This window comes from Ptychodera flava, chromosome 7 (genome assembly GCF_041260155.1).
Source record: "Ptychodera flava strain L36383 chromosome 7, AS_Pfla_20210202, whole genome shotgun sequence".
NCBI lineage: Eukaryota > Metazoa > Hemichordata > Enteropneusta > Ptychoderidae > Ptychodera > Ptychodera flava.
In genome coordinates, this window is record NC_091934.1 from 17,983,409 (window position 1) to 17,999,817 (window position 16,409).

The 16,409-nt window shown below is 35.8% G+C and overlaps 1 protein-coding gene across 1 annotated transcript in view; it reads left to right on the forward strand.

The window, feature by feature from the left end:
- LOC139136925 (uncharacterized) overlaps nucleotides 1-15,597 on the forward strand; it is a 32,961-nt gene extending 17,364 nt beyond the window's left edge. Inside the window, exons 4-11 of the mRNA XM_070704784.1 lie at nucleotides 2,963-3,251; nucleotides 5,024-5,105; nucleotides 6,218-7,416; nucleotides 9,155-9,283; nucleotides 9,755-9,994; nucleotides 11,490-11,699; nucleotides 12,921-13,082; nucleotides 14,001-15,597. Coding sequence (XP_070560885.1) covers nucleotides 2,963-3,251; nucleotides 5,024-5,105; nucleotides 6,218-7,416; nucleotides 9,155-9,283; nucleotides 9,755-9,994; nucleotides 11,490-11,699; nucleotides 12,921-13,082; nucleotides 14,001-14,203 — 2,514 coding nt within the window. The 3' untranslated portion in view covers nucleotides 14,204-15,597. The remainder of the gene's footprint in view (nucleotides 1-2,962; nucleotides 3,252-5,023; nucleotides 5,106-6,217; nucleotides 7,417-9,154; nucleotides 9,284-9,754; nucleotides 9,995-11,489; nucleotides 11,700-12,920; nucleotides 13,083-14,000) is intronic.
- The last annotated feature ends 812 nt before the right edge of the window (nucleotides 15,598-16,409 follow it).

Genomic DNA, 16,409 nt, shown 5'->3' on the forward strand with positions numbered 1-16,409 from the left:
CAAGAACCGCTTTTTGATTGCTTTGAAAATTTGTGTGCAAGTACCTTAGGTTAATCTGATACAGTTTTATGAATATTGTGAAGATATCCTTAATTTTGTATTTTTGCTGAATTTTTTTGTGATTTTTCTCATTTTCAGTAAAAATTCTTCTTCTCTGAAACCGCCAGCCCAATCGCTCTCAAATTTGGGTTGTCTCTTTGCAAGGGTGTTACTCTTCTAATTTGTTGAAATTATGACAAAATTGGGAAAATTACTATTTTTGTGCAATTTTGTCATTTTTGGTCAAAAAATCTTAGACAGTGTTTCCTTTTTAAAACCCCTGGACAGACAGCTTTCATATTTCGTACACAGACGTACAGAGATGACAATACTTAGATATGTGGAAATTGTCCTGAAATATAAAAAATTGTATTTTTAAGACAATATTGTCATTTTTGGTCAAGAAAACTTTATCTCAACATTACTTGTTTGATAGCTTTGTAATTTGGTATAAAGTCCCTTGTTTGATAGCTTTGTAATTTGATATAAAGTCCCGAAAGATGTTATTAGATAAATTTTCTGCTCAAAGTGTTGGGAAACCCCAAAATTTGTATATTTTAGGTACTTTTCTCAGTTTGTGACCTTAAATGACCTATACTAACCCAGGATATGTTGTGAGACAATTTGAAGGCTGTGAACATAATTTTGTCATATTTGATACCAATTTGTAGGAAAATTTGATCCAGAAAACAAAGCTGAGGTGATTTTTTTCATTTTGGACCAATTTTTGCAACTTTTCTATGTAAGACATACAAAACTGATGAGAAATTTGGATCTAGGATAATTCCAGATGTTGTAATCACCACCCACAGTGGAAGGCATTTCACTATCTGTAACTAACTTAAGTGCTGTTTACATTAGAATGATAACACTCATGGCATTAATTAAAAATCTCCAAGGTTGTAAATGTACTTCCTGTCATTTGGTATTATGTAATACCAAGGGGTGGAACATTTAATATGCAGGAGGGGGTAGGGTTTAGAAGATCAATGATGTAGCATTACTTTTTTACCAGATCCCTTGTGCATTTTTTGCCCACTCCCACCTTTTCTTTTTATCAAGCCTTCTCTGTTTTTTGTTGTTGACATTTGCTTATGTATTTAGGATCTGCTTCTCCCATTGCTATAGAAGTTGATATGCATGTTCCTAAAGATGACCTCCAGTACCTAAGTTGGAGACCTTATTTGCTTTTGTCATTCTTGTTTTTCCTGGTTTAAATATTTCTCGAATGGACCAATTCAAACCGAATGTGAGCACATAGTGTCCTTGACGGTATTTTTGGTATGTAGGGATAACTTAGCAATACAATTTTTTTGAAAAAATGTCACGTGACCTCAATGACCTTTGACCTCAAATATACATATTTGTTCATAACTCAGTAACCACAAGTGCTACACCCTTCATATTTGGTATGATGGGACACCTTATGACGCCACATATTGTACCTCATTAATTATGCGCATATGTATTTTGAGCGAGCCAAAAGAGCTAGAGGTCTGATTTTTGGTATATAGGGATAACTTAGCAATATAATTATTTTGAAAAAATGTAATGTGACCTCAATGACCTTTGACCTCAAATATACATATTTGTCCAAAACTCAGTAACCACAAATGCTACACCCTTCATATTTGGTATGATGGGACACCATATGACCCACATATTGTACCTCATTAATTATGCACATATCTAATTTTGAGTGAGCGAATAGAGCTAGAGGTCTGATTTTTGTATATAGGGATAACTTAGCAATACAATTTTTTTGACAAAATGTCACGTGACCTTGGTGACCTTTGACCTCAAATATACATATTTGTCCATAACTCAGTAACCACAAGTGCTACACCCTTCATATATGGTATGATGGGACACCTTATGACGCCACATATTGTTCCTCATTAATTATGTGCATATCTAATTTTGAGCGAGCCAATAGAGCTAGAGGTCTGATTTTTGGTATGTAGGGATAACTTAGCAATACAATTTTTTTGACAAAATGTCACAAGACCTCGGTGACCTTTGACCCCAAATATACATATTTGTCCATAACTCAGGAACCACAAGTGCTACACCCTTCATATTTGGTATGATGGGACACCTTATTACGCCACATATTGTACCTCATTCATTATGTGCATATGTAATTTTGAGCGAGCCAAAAGAGGTAAATGTATGATTTTTAGTATATAGGGATAGACTATAGGATAGAAATTTTTTGACAAAATGTCATGTGACCTCGATAACCTTTTACCTAAAATACACCATTATGTCAATAAATAAGTAAACACAAGTGCTATGTCCTTTATATTTAGTAGGATGGGAGACCTTATGACAACACATGCTTTACCTCGTTAATTATGCCCATATATAATTGTGGGCAAGCCAATAGAGCTAGAGGTCTGAACTTTGGCATATATGGATCAATTAGCAATACAATGTTTTATTTTCAAAATGTCACGTGACCTTGATGACCTTTGACCTTGAATATGCATATATATGCATAACTCAGTAATCACAAGTTCTTCTTATGCTTCAATTTTGATAGGATAATAGACCTTAAGATGTCACATCTTGTACCTCATTTATTATGCACATATGTATTTCTTGGCTGGCCAATACAGCTAGAGGTTTGATCTTTTTTCCCGATTTAGAACCATAACTTAGACATGCCTCTTGTTTCAAATTGGGAACAATGACATAGACCTATGTGTCCTAGATCTGAACATATACACTTTAGTGATACTTCTTAATGACCTCATTTCCCTGCCCCCTCAAGACTAATACTCCTATTACAAGTGGGGACTATGTCTTGTCAATGACTTGTTCAAAATTAAACTTTGAAAAGATTGTAGGTGTACACGTGTCGTACATCAAATGGAACCACATATTCATATTTACAAGTCAGGAATTGTCTACTATGTAGGTACGGTCATATGAGTCACCCAACATTGCTGTCAGCATGTGGTTCTATGTATTTGACAATAATGATGAACTTGACGAAGCCAATGTCAACCCAGACATTCAAGTTGAAGAGAGTGTCCTCATGTACCTTGACTACATTCAGCGCCAACCTGAGCGCATCAAATGCAAGAAGACAGCCAAGAACAAGAAACTTTCCACGGTTCTGCGAGAAAATAATGCCGATGACCCCCAGAATGCAAATGTCATTGTCCAACAGCCACCTGATAAACTACTCAATAGTGGCTATACCAGTAAGTTGACCTCAGTTTACCTTTGACCCTGACTGTGGCTTAACCCTTTGAGTGCCGTATTTTTTTCCCACCAAATTTTAGTGCAACATTTTACCAATTTTCAATTTTGGACCAAATGAACATAACATTTCACTGGCCACAGTTTTTTATCAAAATTTGTCAAAAATCTGACAAAAAACTGACAGGCATTTTTTATAAGGGTGACAAAAATTGACTTTGGCGCTCAAAGGGTTAAAGGTAGCAGGCACACATCACCTGAATTTACAAGAAAATCATAAAATGTAGATGCTGAGATACATGTATTCAATCATTTATGTTCCATATACAGTGTTAGGCTAATTTAACAACAGTACATGACATCCTGCGGTTTAATTACAAGTATGATTTTCAAACAATTATTTTTTATAGGACAGGTAAATTATTTCACCAGACTTAGATTTCAGTTCTGTTATACTGGTAATTTTAGGTTTGGCTATTGTGTTTCCATTTTCATAATGTCGCGTTTGTTCGATGTGTACTGGTAATACAAGATTGATCCAAACTCATAAATTTCTCAATTTCATGCTCAAAGACTGCAATGCTATGAGTCTTCATCTGCATGGCTGTCAAAGTTAGTGATGTTTATTCATTATTCTAGTCTGCTGCTCATTGCCATGTCTTTCTGTTCAGAGTCCTGTTTCCCCGGTGACATTCATACACCTTCAGTCGCCTTTACCATGACTCCTGGGGTTTCCAATCATTTTAGCTGACAGATTTCATAACTTCAATATCAGTTGACAAGGTGTATGAATCATCCTTATAAAAAATTACCTTTTCTGGCCAGTGATTGCCATGGTAATTATCAATCAAACTGGTCCTCAGGAGATTCGATGTTGCATTCTGCTTGCAAGCCAAATTGTCCTATCTACACTGTTGCTCTTGTTCAGTGGATGCCTCATAAATTATTAATACAAAAATTGCCATCTCATAATGTTCAGTAATAGCATATACTTTTTAGTGTGCTATTAACCTTTTGAGTGCCAAGGTTAATTTTTGTCACCCTTACATGTATAAAATATAACGCATACATTTTTTCAGCAGATTCAGACAATTTTTTCCAGATTTTTCCCAAAATTTTGATCTAGAACTGTAGCCAATAACAAGTTGTGGCCATTTGGTCTAAAATTATCAAACAAAAACCAGGAGAAAAATTCATTAAAATTGGTGAAACGTAACACTAAAATTATTGTTGGATCATTTACAGCTCTGAAGGGGTTAAATGATATTTCATTATCCATAGTTTGAAAATTATTGTTTGACTGATTGTTGATTTCCTCTGGTTAAATTTAGCAGCGTCATTTCGGCTGCATTGAAATTCATTTTAGCATTTCAATATGTGCTTTGTGTCATGAGGTTTTTCTTGATAATATGAATAATATCAGCCCTGATTCTGAAATATGAAAATGTCCCTGTGCCCTTTAGTCTGTTGCTGCAATTTTCAAGGGAAATTTGATGAGGCATTATCGTCAAAGTTATTTCATTCTTTCTGTTAGAAATTCTTACCATGTCAGCATAACTGTACAACCAGAGCCATATAATTTTGGGGGTACCATTCCGACAATATAATTTGATAACAAGGATGAACCATTGAATATCGGGGGGGGGGCAGATTTGAAAATTTTGATGAACATACTTACAGTGGCATGTTCTAGGCCTACTCTAAAAATATCAAATAGTTTACTTTCAACTATTAATAGACACAATCTAAAATTCTTTGAAATGTTTATATTCAGTTCCAGTGTTGGGTTTTGGTACTGGACTGCTAGGTGACAGGGTTTATGCTGCAGTTAAGAAAGCACTGGAAGTTGGATACAGGTACTGTATTAATTAAGCAATAATGTACGCCCTTCTGATGGAAATGGATGAAACCAAACTTTGCATGATATAATGTATGAGACAAAGCTGAGAATATTATGGAGTGGAAAGTTTATTTGAGTCTTAGACCCTTGAGAAAAACTTCATGAGGGTCTGCCGATATGTTTGAGTCCATTATGGGCCAGGAGAGTGTGAATTATTCCCATATTTTCTAGTTTTGGCAATGCCAGGGAATTTGTACATGTAGATGTGGGAAACATCTTGGGCCACACTGCTGGATAATCAAATACATTTTCTTATCAGTAATAATCTGGGGGATGACATACTGTCTAAATTGTGGAGTTACCAAAAGTGTCAGGTGTAAATTTCTGTCTTGACAGTGATATTAGTCGATCACAAAGAAATCATCTATGCGAAGGTCGGAGCATTGATTGGAAGGAGGTCAGACGTAGTCAAATCAACACACCAGATCCACACATTTAGGCTTGCAAATGATGAGTGTTGTTTTGATTTCTCATGACTTCCTCCTTGACAATGTTTCAGCCTTTGCAGGGTTGATTTCTTTGTTATTGACTGATATTACCGCCTAGGTGATAACTACGCCTATGGCAGCAGGCACCTCCCAGGTAACATGCTACCCTCCCTCAAGGTCATTTCAGAGGTAATATCTTTCAAATTGTCTGTAGTTACCGAAAACTGATTGCATTTGCGTTTAGTGAAATGGTGAAATGTGAAATTAAAGTTTTGCTCATGTGAATTTTTAGGGTCAAATGTAAAAGTGGTTTGCAAAAATCTCTTCTAAAACTGCTTGTTTGTGATAGCTGTCAAATTTAGAGTGCCAAATTTCTCAAATTTTGTGAGGGAATATTCAAGCAAAGTAAAGCAAAACCTGTAACAAATTAAATGTTAGCATTATGGTAGCATACAAAGTGTAATTCAAGGTCAAGTCTTTCATTTCATATCATAAGGAAATTAATTGTCATCAGAAAGTTTAAGGAAGTTTATATCAATAAATAATGAGTAATTATTAGTGGAGACTGTGACTTGACAATTGACAGTGTCTTGTCCGTTGATGTTGTAATTTCTTTCGTGATTAATTTATTTGTGTGTAGGATGATTGACACTGCTCAAGGCTACCCTGGTGCAGAAGAGGCCATTGCTCAAGCCATAAAAGAGAGTGAAATTCCGCGATCTGATATCATTATTGTGGATAAACTTCATCCAAAGAATCATGGTTACCAGGCGACCATCAAGTCAGTGGAGGAAAGTCTAGAGAAACTACAAACAAACTACATTGATGTCTTTCTGATTCATTCCGTTGACTGTGACGATTATCTCTTAACTTGTGATCCAGAAAACCTGGAAGGCACTTGGCAAGATTCCTGGAAAGCTCTCGAAAAGCTCCAAGGAGATGGCAAAATCCGCAGCATTGGAGTTAGTAACTTTGACCTCAATTTATTGAATGAACTCTTGGATTTTGCAAAGGCCCCCGTTTCTATTGTACAAAACTGGTTTGATCTCTTCCACCGTGACTCAGAAGTTCGTCGGTTCTGCAAAGAACATGGCATTCAGTACATGGCATACAGTGTACTAGGTCAGCAGTGGACGTTTAACAACTACATAAAAACCAATCCAGTGCTGCAGAATCCGATGATCCAAGCGATCGCATATGGTCAACAGCGCACGCCAGCGAACATCATTGTGCGATGGGCAATGTCCAAAGACCTGGTTGTCCTGACAAGGTCAAGCAGTGATGATCACATTCTGACCAATTTCCAGTCATTGGAAGTGTTGCTCCAGCCAAGTGAACTTCAAGAGATTGAAACGAACCCTGAAATCGATCTCGCAAAGATTGATGCTGCGATGGACAAATTTGAAGAAAACAACGCGGATGGATACATGATGGATGATGTCACAGAGTTCATCAGACAGTTCAAATTGGATGATGAAGGATCTGAAAATGATGACGAGGTGGAGGCTGGCTCATGTGCGACTGGTGACACTGAATGCAATGAAGAGGGTCTAGGCATATCTGAAAATGATGGAGAGGTGGAGGCTGGCTCATGTGAGGCTGGTGATGGCAATTGCAATGAAGAGACTCTCTCAAAATACTCAGAGAAAGAAAATGCAGGAGTGGAGGAAGGAGATGAAGGAATAACCGAATGGAGCAAGCCTGAAAAACCAGGCAGCGAGGTCACACTCTTTGAAAAGGTGGACCTGGAAGATGAAACTATTTACTTTGGTGCCGAAGACTCTTACATGTATGCCATGGATGGTAGAACTGGAAAGATTAAGTGGAAATTTCAAACAAGTAAGGGACAAGAATCTCAACTAGTGTCTTTGAAATTTGCACTTTCCTTCATAGCATTACTGTACATGTATGTACTTTATTATACATTGGATTTCCAGCAGATAAATTGAAAGTCTTATAATGCATACATGGTAACTTCATGAATAAAGCACATTGTGCTTTTGTACATTTGAAACAAACAGGTACATGTACCTGTACACTCAGTGTAGGATCATAACAAAGTACTTGTACATGTACTAGTGAGCAGACTCATACATGTACGGTATCTGTTTTCATTTAACAAGTCATAATTATCATGAATTTTGCAAGCATTTGAGTGTTTGCTTCTTCTGTGTAAAGGTACAATATGCAAGTGAATGAATTGTATTATTTGACATTGTCTTAGAAAGTGACTAGTTGAGGTCTCTGCTCGTACGTTAATCCATTTTCACTCCTTGGTACACATGCAATTAATATCTATTAAAAATTAACGAAGTTAATCTTGCAGAAAATTATTATACATCATCTACGCATTTATGTTCATTCCAAAAACGGTCTTGAGAGTATCAGTGCAGCTCAATTGAAATTGATTTGTCTTACCTTCAAGTCAAAAAGGTGTTTTCAGCTACAGACTATAGTCTATAGAAGCTATTGGGAAGGGTATCCGTCCGGCGTCCAGCGTCAGTCTGTATGTATGTATGTATGTATGTCCGTTTGTGAGGCGTCCGTCCACTCAAATATATTGAAAGCCGCAGTACTTACTGATTTGATATCTGTTGTGTAGATGAAAAATATGATTTTGAGAAACTTTTGTTTTATTTTTTGATATCGTTGAAAATATGCAAATTAGTGCCAAAAAAGGCGTTTTTGGTCAAAAATATTCTTCTTCATATCTGCTAGTCAGACAGCTTTGTTATTTGGTATACAGGTCCCTAGAGCTAACCCAACTTAGATTTGTTCAAATTTTGATGAAATATGCAAATCTGTATTTTGAACGAATTTTTTGTCATTTTTGGTCAAAACTTTATTTCATCAACGCTTGTCTGACAGCTTTGATATTTGGTATACAGGTTCCTACAGATGAACTTAATATGATATATTGAATATATGACGAAATCTGCAATTTTGTGTTTTTGGTGCAATTTTTGCCATTTTTGGTCAAAAAATGTGTTCCTCAAAAACTACTTGTCTGATGCCTTTGATATTCAGTATACAGGTTCCTAGGCATTCTCTTAGTGTGATATAGTGAAATTTGATGATAGCTTCAATTTTTGTATTTTTTGGTCAATTTTTGCCATTTTTGGTCAAAATATGTGTTTCTCAAAAGTTGCTCATCTGATAGCTTTGATATTTGGTATACAGGCTCATAGGCTTTATCTCAATGTAATATACCGGTATTGAAATTATGAAATCGTCAATCTATATTTTTGCAGCTAATTTTGCCATTTTTTGTCAGGCCATCCTGAAATGAGCTATCAAAGATATCCACCTTCTTCATCAATACATGTGTCACAAAAAGTTATTCTCTACAGAACACAGCAGAGCTCTGTCAACTGTTGGGTCACTTGTTTTTTCAAAACCGCTGGCCAGACAGCTTTAATATTTGGTTTACAAGTCCCTAGGATGACCTTAGTGAGATAATTTCATACAGTCAGGAAATACCTAATTTTGTATCCATGTCTATAGTAACTTCAGGGACTTTGGCCCTATGTTTAAAATTCATCTCTTTTTAATTTCAATCATGAATGATTTCTGACAGGTTACAGTGACTTGGGTTCCTGTCCAACTTTCAGCCCAGATGGAAAATTGATCTACTTTGGAGGCGAGGACAGTTATTTCTATGCACTCAGTGCAGAAGATGGCAGTAAACAGTGGCATTTTGAAACTGGTAAGTTTCCTTTCAAAATTACAGGTCAGCTGCAGGTTTAATGCACTTCACCTGAAAAGCTGGGCCTAATATCTATCATGGATTCATTATGGGTTTCTAAGCTAGGGGGCTTCTTAAGTGTTGTGAAGTGACTGGACCCCCTAGGCTTATGCTAATTTGCAAAATTGTCTACCAGGCCAGGGCACAGTCTTCTTCAGTCATGCTGTATTTATTTTAAACCGTTTCACGTACCCTCAATTCTTTCTTTCGAAGTCTAACTTTGCTATTAATATTGAGATTAAGCATATTTCATTTGGCTTTTGACAATTCCCTTTACATGTGTATACCTACACTGCATAAACAATTCTCTACATGTACAAATTCATGGAATATGTTCTGTATGGAAGTGTTACACAGCATTTCACTATAAACTACAAATTTGGAAATGATATTGTTGAATTTCTCAACATAACCTCTTCGCTCTTCACAAAGATCAATCCATAGTAAGTTCACCGGCACTTGGCAAGGATGACGTCATCTTCTTTGGTGGGATGGATGGGTTCATGTACGCCCTCCTGCTGAATGGAGAACTCAAGTGGAAAACAAATGTTGGAGTCGAGATCATGGCGTCACCACTGGTGGCCAGTTTTGATGATTCCGAAGTGGTGTTCATCACAGCAATGGGCGGCGGAGGTCAACAGCCCAATGCATTCATGTTTGACGCTAGTAATGGTAAGTGGACAGTGTAATGTTAAAAGACAAGGCCAATCACAGCAAGGGAAAATGTTAGTATGATATTCTTGTTTGTCAAGTCTCATTGAAGCTGTTACATGTTCCAGATCAACATGTAAAGCTGTAGGCACAATTTTAAAATTGCTTTTCTCTTGAAATAGTTTATCGAACATGTAAGTATTAAGTGTAAAGGTGAGATTCACCACCCAAATAGAACTTTAAACCCCCTCCCCCTGAACATACAAATTTTGCTTTTCAGACTTCTGAGAAAATATTAGTGTCCCAATTTTTAAGTATAAAACTTCCATAAATATTTATTTTCATAATATGTAATCAGGATACTGCACGGTGGAAGTCAAATTGATGTCAGCTACAATCAGCAATAATGGAAAGTGTAATATTCCTTCAGATAATTGCTGATGATAAATTCATTACTTTACATCAAATATGACTATTTAGATAACATCACTTGCAGTCATGCCATAACAGGTCCTATTAATGACTCATATTGTATAATAGAGTACTTCATGAATGAATTTTGTCACATAGATTGGATTGATTTCCTCCCAACAATAATCATCGGTCGATGCAACACCTACATCTCTGATTTAATTAAGTCATCAATTTCAACACCAAAGAATGAACATTTTATGTATTTTTATCCCTTAATACTATACCTTCAAGGACATAACAAATTGCCACCTTTTGTTGTTGTTTTGGAAATGAACTTATTGTTTTTTGGGAAGCTTGGAAGGTTTTGTTCTATGTGTGAGTCTATAAAGCATTTAACTGATAAGTCTTAAGGAGGATTTTGTAAGCCTTTGCGCCATGAAATGGGACCCCTTCATTAAAAGAAGATTCACATTAGGTTTATTAATTTACATGTATGCAGATAGCAGTTGGTTTTGTGTTGAAGGTTAGTATTACTAATGGAATGAAAATCCCGGAGGGAATTTTCCATGTCTCTCTGTAATGACCCCTCACAAATATAAATATGGAAGGAATGACGCCCCTTTATTCAGTTGGATAACTGCCTTCCTTTGGCAATTTTGAAACTGTCCTCGTACATATAACTGGACCAAACTAGAATTGACTGGTACATGTGTCACATAGAATGTGGCAATTTTCTTCTACAGTGAGGCCCAACATTAATTCCCTTTTTATATTTTTGTATATTTGATTAGCAAAATATAACGGTAGGCAAGGATAAAATACAAAATTAGGTTAAAGAATGTCATTTTTACTTTCCATGATAAGTGAGGCTCACCAATGAAATCATTTTGAAACACGGCTGGAGATAATTCCCACATGATGTGTATACATGTATTGTACTGTACCTTCTTCTGTACTTATTGAGACTTCCTTTCATTGTGGTTTGTTGAAAAAAACATGATTGGCGTGACAGATGTGTACTGCATTTCAAATTAATGTAACTATTGAATACTGAGACATGCAGTTACAACAATTTACCTTTTCTTTAAATTATGTTTTCTAGGGGAAATTTTGTTCCAGTTTGCTACAGATGGAGACCCGGGATTCTTTGCTTCTCCCAAGATGAGTTTGGATGGTTCACAGGTCTATTTCTGTAGTCTGGATGGTGAGGTGTATGTCAGAAAAGCCAAGGACGGCAGTCTCATCAAACTGGCGGCTTTGAATGTTGAAATCAATTCATCACCTGCGGTGACGGAGAACACCATTATAATTGGTGAGCAGATTTTTAATTTATGCCTCCGTTTCCTGTCAGTGTTGTGGTTGCTAGGCATGAAGTGACCATGAAAATTTATCAGTGTATCAAGTTTCTATGGTTGCTCATCATAGTAAACTCTGAATCCATTGTGCTGTATTTTACTGGCTTCATGCAGTCATACATGTACATATCAATATACAGTCATACGATTTTCATCTAATTATGACATGGACCCAACAACATGAAAGAGGTGTAATTATAAAGGGGTCCTATAATCAAGCAACTCCATGTTTTCCACCAGCGCTTCTAATTCAAGCTAATTTATTCACATCAATTCAGCATAACTCTTGAGTTCCAAACATATGTGATTGTTGTTCTTTAATTTTTTCCTCTTTGAACTAAAATAGAGATAGGTCTTAATCTCTTATACCGGTACAAGGACGTATAGAATTCTTGAAACTCCCCCTAAAGTAGGGGAGACGTCTTACAGCTGAGCTAGGTCTTGTAGTAGGATGAATATGATATATCTAAATTTTGAACTGCTGTTCAGAGGTAGCATGGCATCATGGTAGCAATTATCAGCTAATAAATATTTCATGTCATGGTTGTTTGTGAACCATAAAATGTAGGAGTATTCGTGTTCATTACTTGTCAACTTATGAAATGGTGAATTGTGTGAGAGCAATGGAGGGGCAGTTACTCATTGCAAGAGAAGGATGCTGGTAGTGCACAGAGATAGGATCACATAGAAACCAAAGGGCACTTTTAGAAAGCTGCGCATTTGTATTTGGTCTAATTAATTGTAGGGTTTGTGTGGGTGTATGAAAACATGACATTTTGGCTTGTCAGGCTATTTCGCTGAGTACTAATTTCAAGTAAAGAAATTGACAGACACGTTTACATGTACATTAAATAGGTATCATATAATTATAATGAATTTACATTTCAGAGATAATTAAATTTTTATAATTATACTCACAGTGTGTGTGTATCAGTACTGGTATGTAACTGTATATAAAACACAGGCAAAATCACATAGGCATTGAAGTCTATAGAATAGCTGCTAGAGAAAGGTGAATTTATATAATAGTGAAATTCACAAGCCAATTTTAAAATTAGCAAGTCATCATTGCAATTTTATATTTGAACAAGGCATTTTATTGACACGATCTGAACTGTGCAAGTAGTGAATCATTTTCAGTATTGAATTGTTTTTGTATTGAAATCCATTTTGACCAGGTACATCTGATGGTGATCTAGTCAGCCTTCACAAAGACACCCTGAAAGTTCATTGGGTGACTAGTATCGGAGGTTACGTGATGTCATCACCCTGCGTTGGACCAAACAATGTTGTCTACATTGGGTCTGGTGACGGCAAGATTCTTGCTGCAAATGTTTCAGGTGAGACCAGTTGGTGAAATCTCCTTTTTTTAATGATCACAGAGATAATAGCTAATGTGGCAATAATAACTGCCCAATCATATCAATAAAGAAATAATCAATATATTATTATTTATCTCCCATGAAGAATAACAGAATTTTGCATGCTCTAAAAAAGCCATACGGAATGCCTGTTCTGTAACATACACCATTTTCAGGCACCCCCATCCCATGCAGCTGTATCTGCACATTCACTATTGAACGGTAACACTCTCACATGTATCTGAATCTGTCCAAGTAGTTCAATGTCACTGGGAAAAATTATCAATATTTTCAAATATCACAGACACCCTTCTCTTATAAAATGTATCAAAAACTTCTTGCCTTGGTAAATAGCAATAAGGGAGAAGTTTCTATTTTTCAGATTGTTTCACTTGAGCAACTCTTCCTGTTGTTCTGTTTACTGAAACCTGCCACATTGTCAGTCATCAGATCTCTGCTCTCTCCATCCTTGCAGATATAACAGTAAATGCTCTGATGACACTATTTATGGTACATACAAGATGTTATGTCATCAGCCTATGTGTGCAAGATGTGACAAAGTAGAGCTCTGATGTTTGATAATTTAACGTGTTTCAATAAGCAGAATAACATGCATGTACATCACTTCTTATATGAAAACTAGAAAGATACCCAAATAGTTTAAAAAGATAGTAGTGAAAACAACCAGTGGAAAAGTTCTTTTATAATCTTATTTATTTATTTATTTTCTTGTTTGTTTGTTTGTTTGTTTCTATACTTGTCCATTCTACAGGCACAAAGTTGCTTTGTTGGCAAGATGTTGGTTTTATAGTTTATTGTGAAGCAACAATTTTATTAACAATGAGGAAATTCCCAGGATAATAAAAACCTATATTCTTTCTTTTTAATTACCTTCAGATGGTAAAATTCTGTGGACGGTGCAGACGGAGGAGAAAGAGAATGGCATATGGTCATCACCAAGGTTTAGCAAAGATGGTCAGCGTCTCTTCATCGGTGCATTTGATGGGCACATGTATTGCTTGAAAAGCAAGAATGGTGAAATCCTTTGGAAGACAATGATTGGTCAACCTATTGTCAGTTCTGTTCTAACATCAAATTAACATAAAACAATTAAGGTGTAGTGAATACATACCAAAATGTGCCCTTGACTTTCATAATTCAAGGTCACAGATATTTTAAAATTATTAACATGTAATCTTGCCGCTTTTATTTAGTGAGACATGCCAAACACTAAAAGAAAATGAATGATTGTACATAGTAGCCATTTCTGAGAATTGTATATTTTTCTGTCAAGATAAATGTATTAGAACAGACAAAAGGTGAAATACTTTTATTTTACAATACATGTATAGGACACACACGTCTATCATCTGCATAGTGGACAACCATGAAGCTTCCTTGTAAATCTTTCTCAGTAAAAAGGTTTTTCCACCTGATATACATTTTTAACCATAGATGGGTGATGAGTACATGTTGTCGATGCAGACTTCTCTCACAACCCCTTCTTACTTAGCTTCGCAATATGGCACTCTTCTTTCCTAGACAATGCAAGCTTACCATAGACCCAGCTCACTGAGCTGGCCTACTTCCGCTGTGTGATGCCTCTGAACCTCAGTTGGCCAGGCTAGACTGCTGGGGGTGCAGCAATGAGGGGCTATTAGTTTCTATCAAAAAACAGATTCTTCATAGATTGTATTGTTGTGCATTTTAAGATAGCGAAGAATACATGTAGTTGTTAGAATAATTTTGGTGTAAAGAAAAAAACAGGATTCAAAAGGACTCATCAAGATTGCAGGACTTTCTAAAAAAAAAGAGTAAAGTTACTAACAAGGACACAAGTCAGAAGGTACACATGTAGAAAAGATAAGTAACCTGATGAAGTGTGTATGTTATCATTCAAGACTTGGCAGTCCTAGTTATGAGTCTCTTTTCTATCAAGTAATTTGCCCTAACCCATCTCTTGTACGGAAAGCAACTCATTTCATATGCTGAAGGGTAGAAATCTAAAATCATGCAAGCTTTGTCACCTGTAATCAATGTTGGAGATTTTTATTTTGTTCTTCTAATGTATATTTTGTTAACTTTGTCGAAATACTGAGCTTATATTTTGTTGTATTTGTTACGTTTTAATTTTTCTTGCATCTGCAAATAAAAAACTTCAAATTTGACATCAATTGATGACAAATAATAAAAAATTGTGCCTTCCATTTGAACACAGTACCTGTACAGAGTTGTGTTATGTGTCTTCACCACAGTTGCCTTTGATCTAACATTGCATCAACAACTTGTAGTGTTTTCCAAGTCAAGCGAATTACACAAAACAGAAAAGATAACCCACTTCATATCTTTTGCACAATTTGAATTGTAGACTATTTTTACGGTAGCTACTCTCTTGTTTTGTGACTTTGTTTTATATCCCTGCCAAGCATTGTAGAAATCTTTCTTGGGTTCATTAGTGATTAACATGAAATAAACCTTTAAATGAATCAATAAATGGTATGAATACACTCTTTTTTATAAAGTCAAAACGTGCATAAGCGGTATGCAAGACTCTCTAGCAATGACTGCGCCCTCAAGCGACGGATCTTCCAGTCTAATTCGTCCTCTTCACTCCTTTTAATTAAAATTTGCCATGCTTAATTTCAATGTTTATCTCCCATTTGCTAAACATACACATAGCCTAGAACACTATAGGGATCAGTCTGCTTAAGTCTGTGCATATATCCATTCATTACAAAATCTTTACTACCTCTGAATGTTTATCCCTAGTATTGGGTAAGAAGACACTGGCCTTGAGTTGTAGATGAAACTAATGATTAATGTGTGTTGGTCCGAAAAATATACAAATGACATAAGGAAATGAGAAAATAGTGAGAAATGAAATACTAAAATGTGTCCTGTGCAGTGGCTTTGATATTTGGTAAGTATACTTCTTGAATGGATGGTTCTCTCTGTTGCCTCTCCTCAAAGCGCCTGGATGCAATGCTGTGAGTTCGAACCTGATTGAAAAAAACTAGCTGATTATCATTAGCTTAAAATATTATATTTTTTTGAAAAAAAAATCAGTTTTCAATGTAAATTCAAACATAGTTTTCAATGTAAAATTCAAATATCTCTGAAACTGCTTGACATTTGATATTTTAAGACTCCAAGAGATGACTACTTATAACTTTGTCCAAATGATAATAACATTTACATTTGTAGATTTTTGGTAAAATGTTCTTGTGTTTTGCAGTCAAAGGTTTCTCCTAGAGCATTGGTATGTAACCTTTGAAATAAGTTCATTAGATTGAAATTTGTATTTTG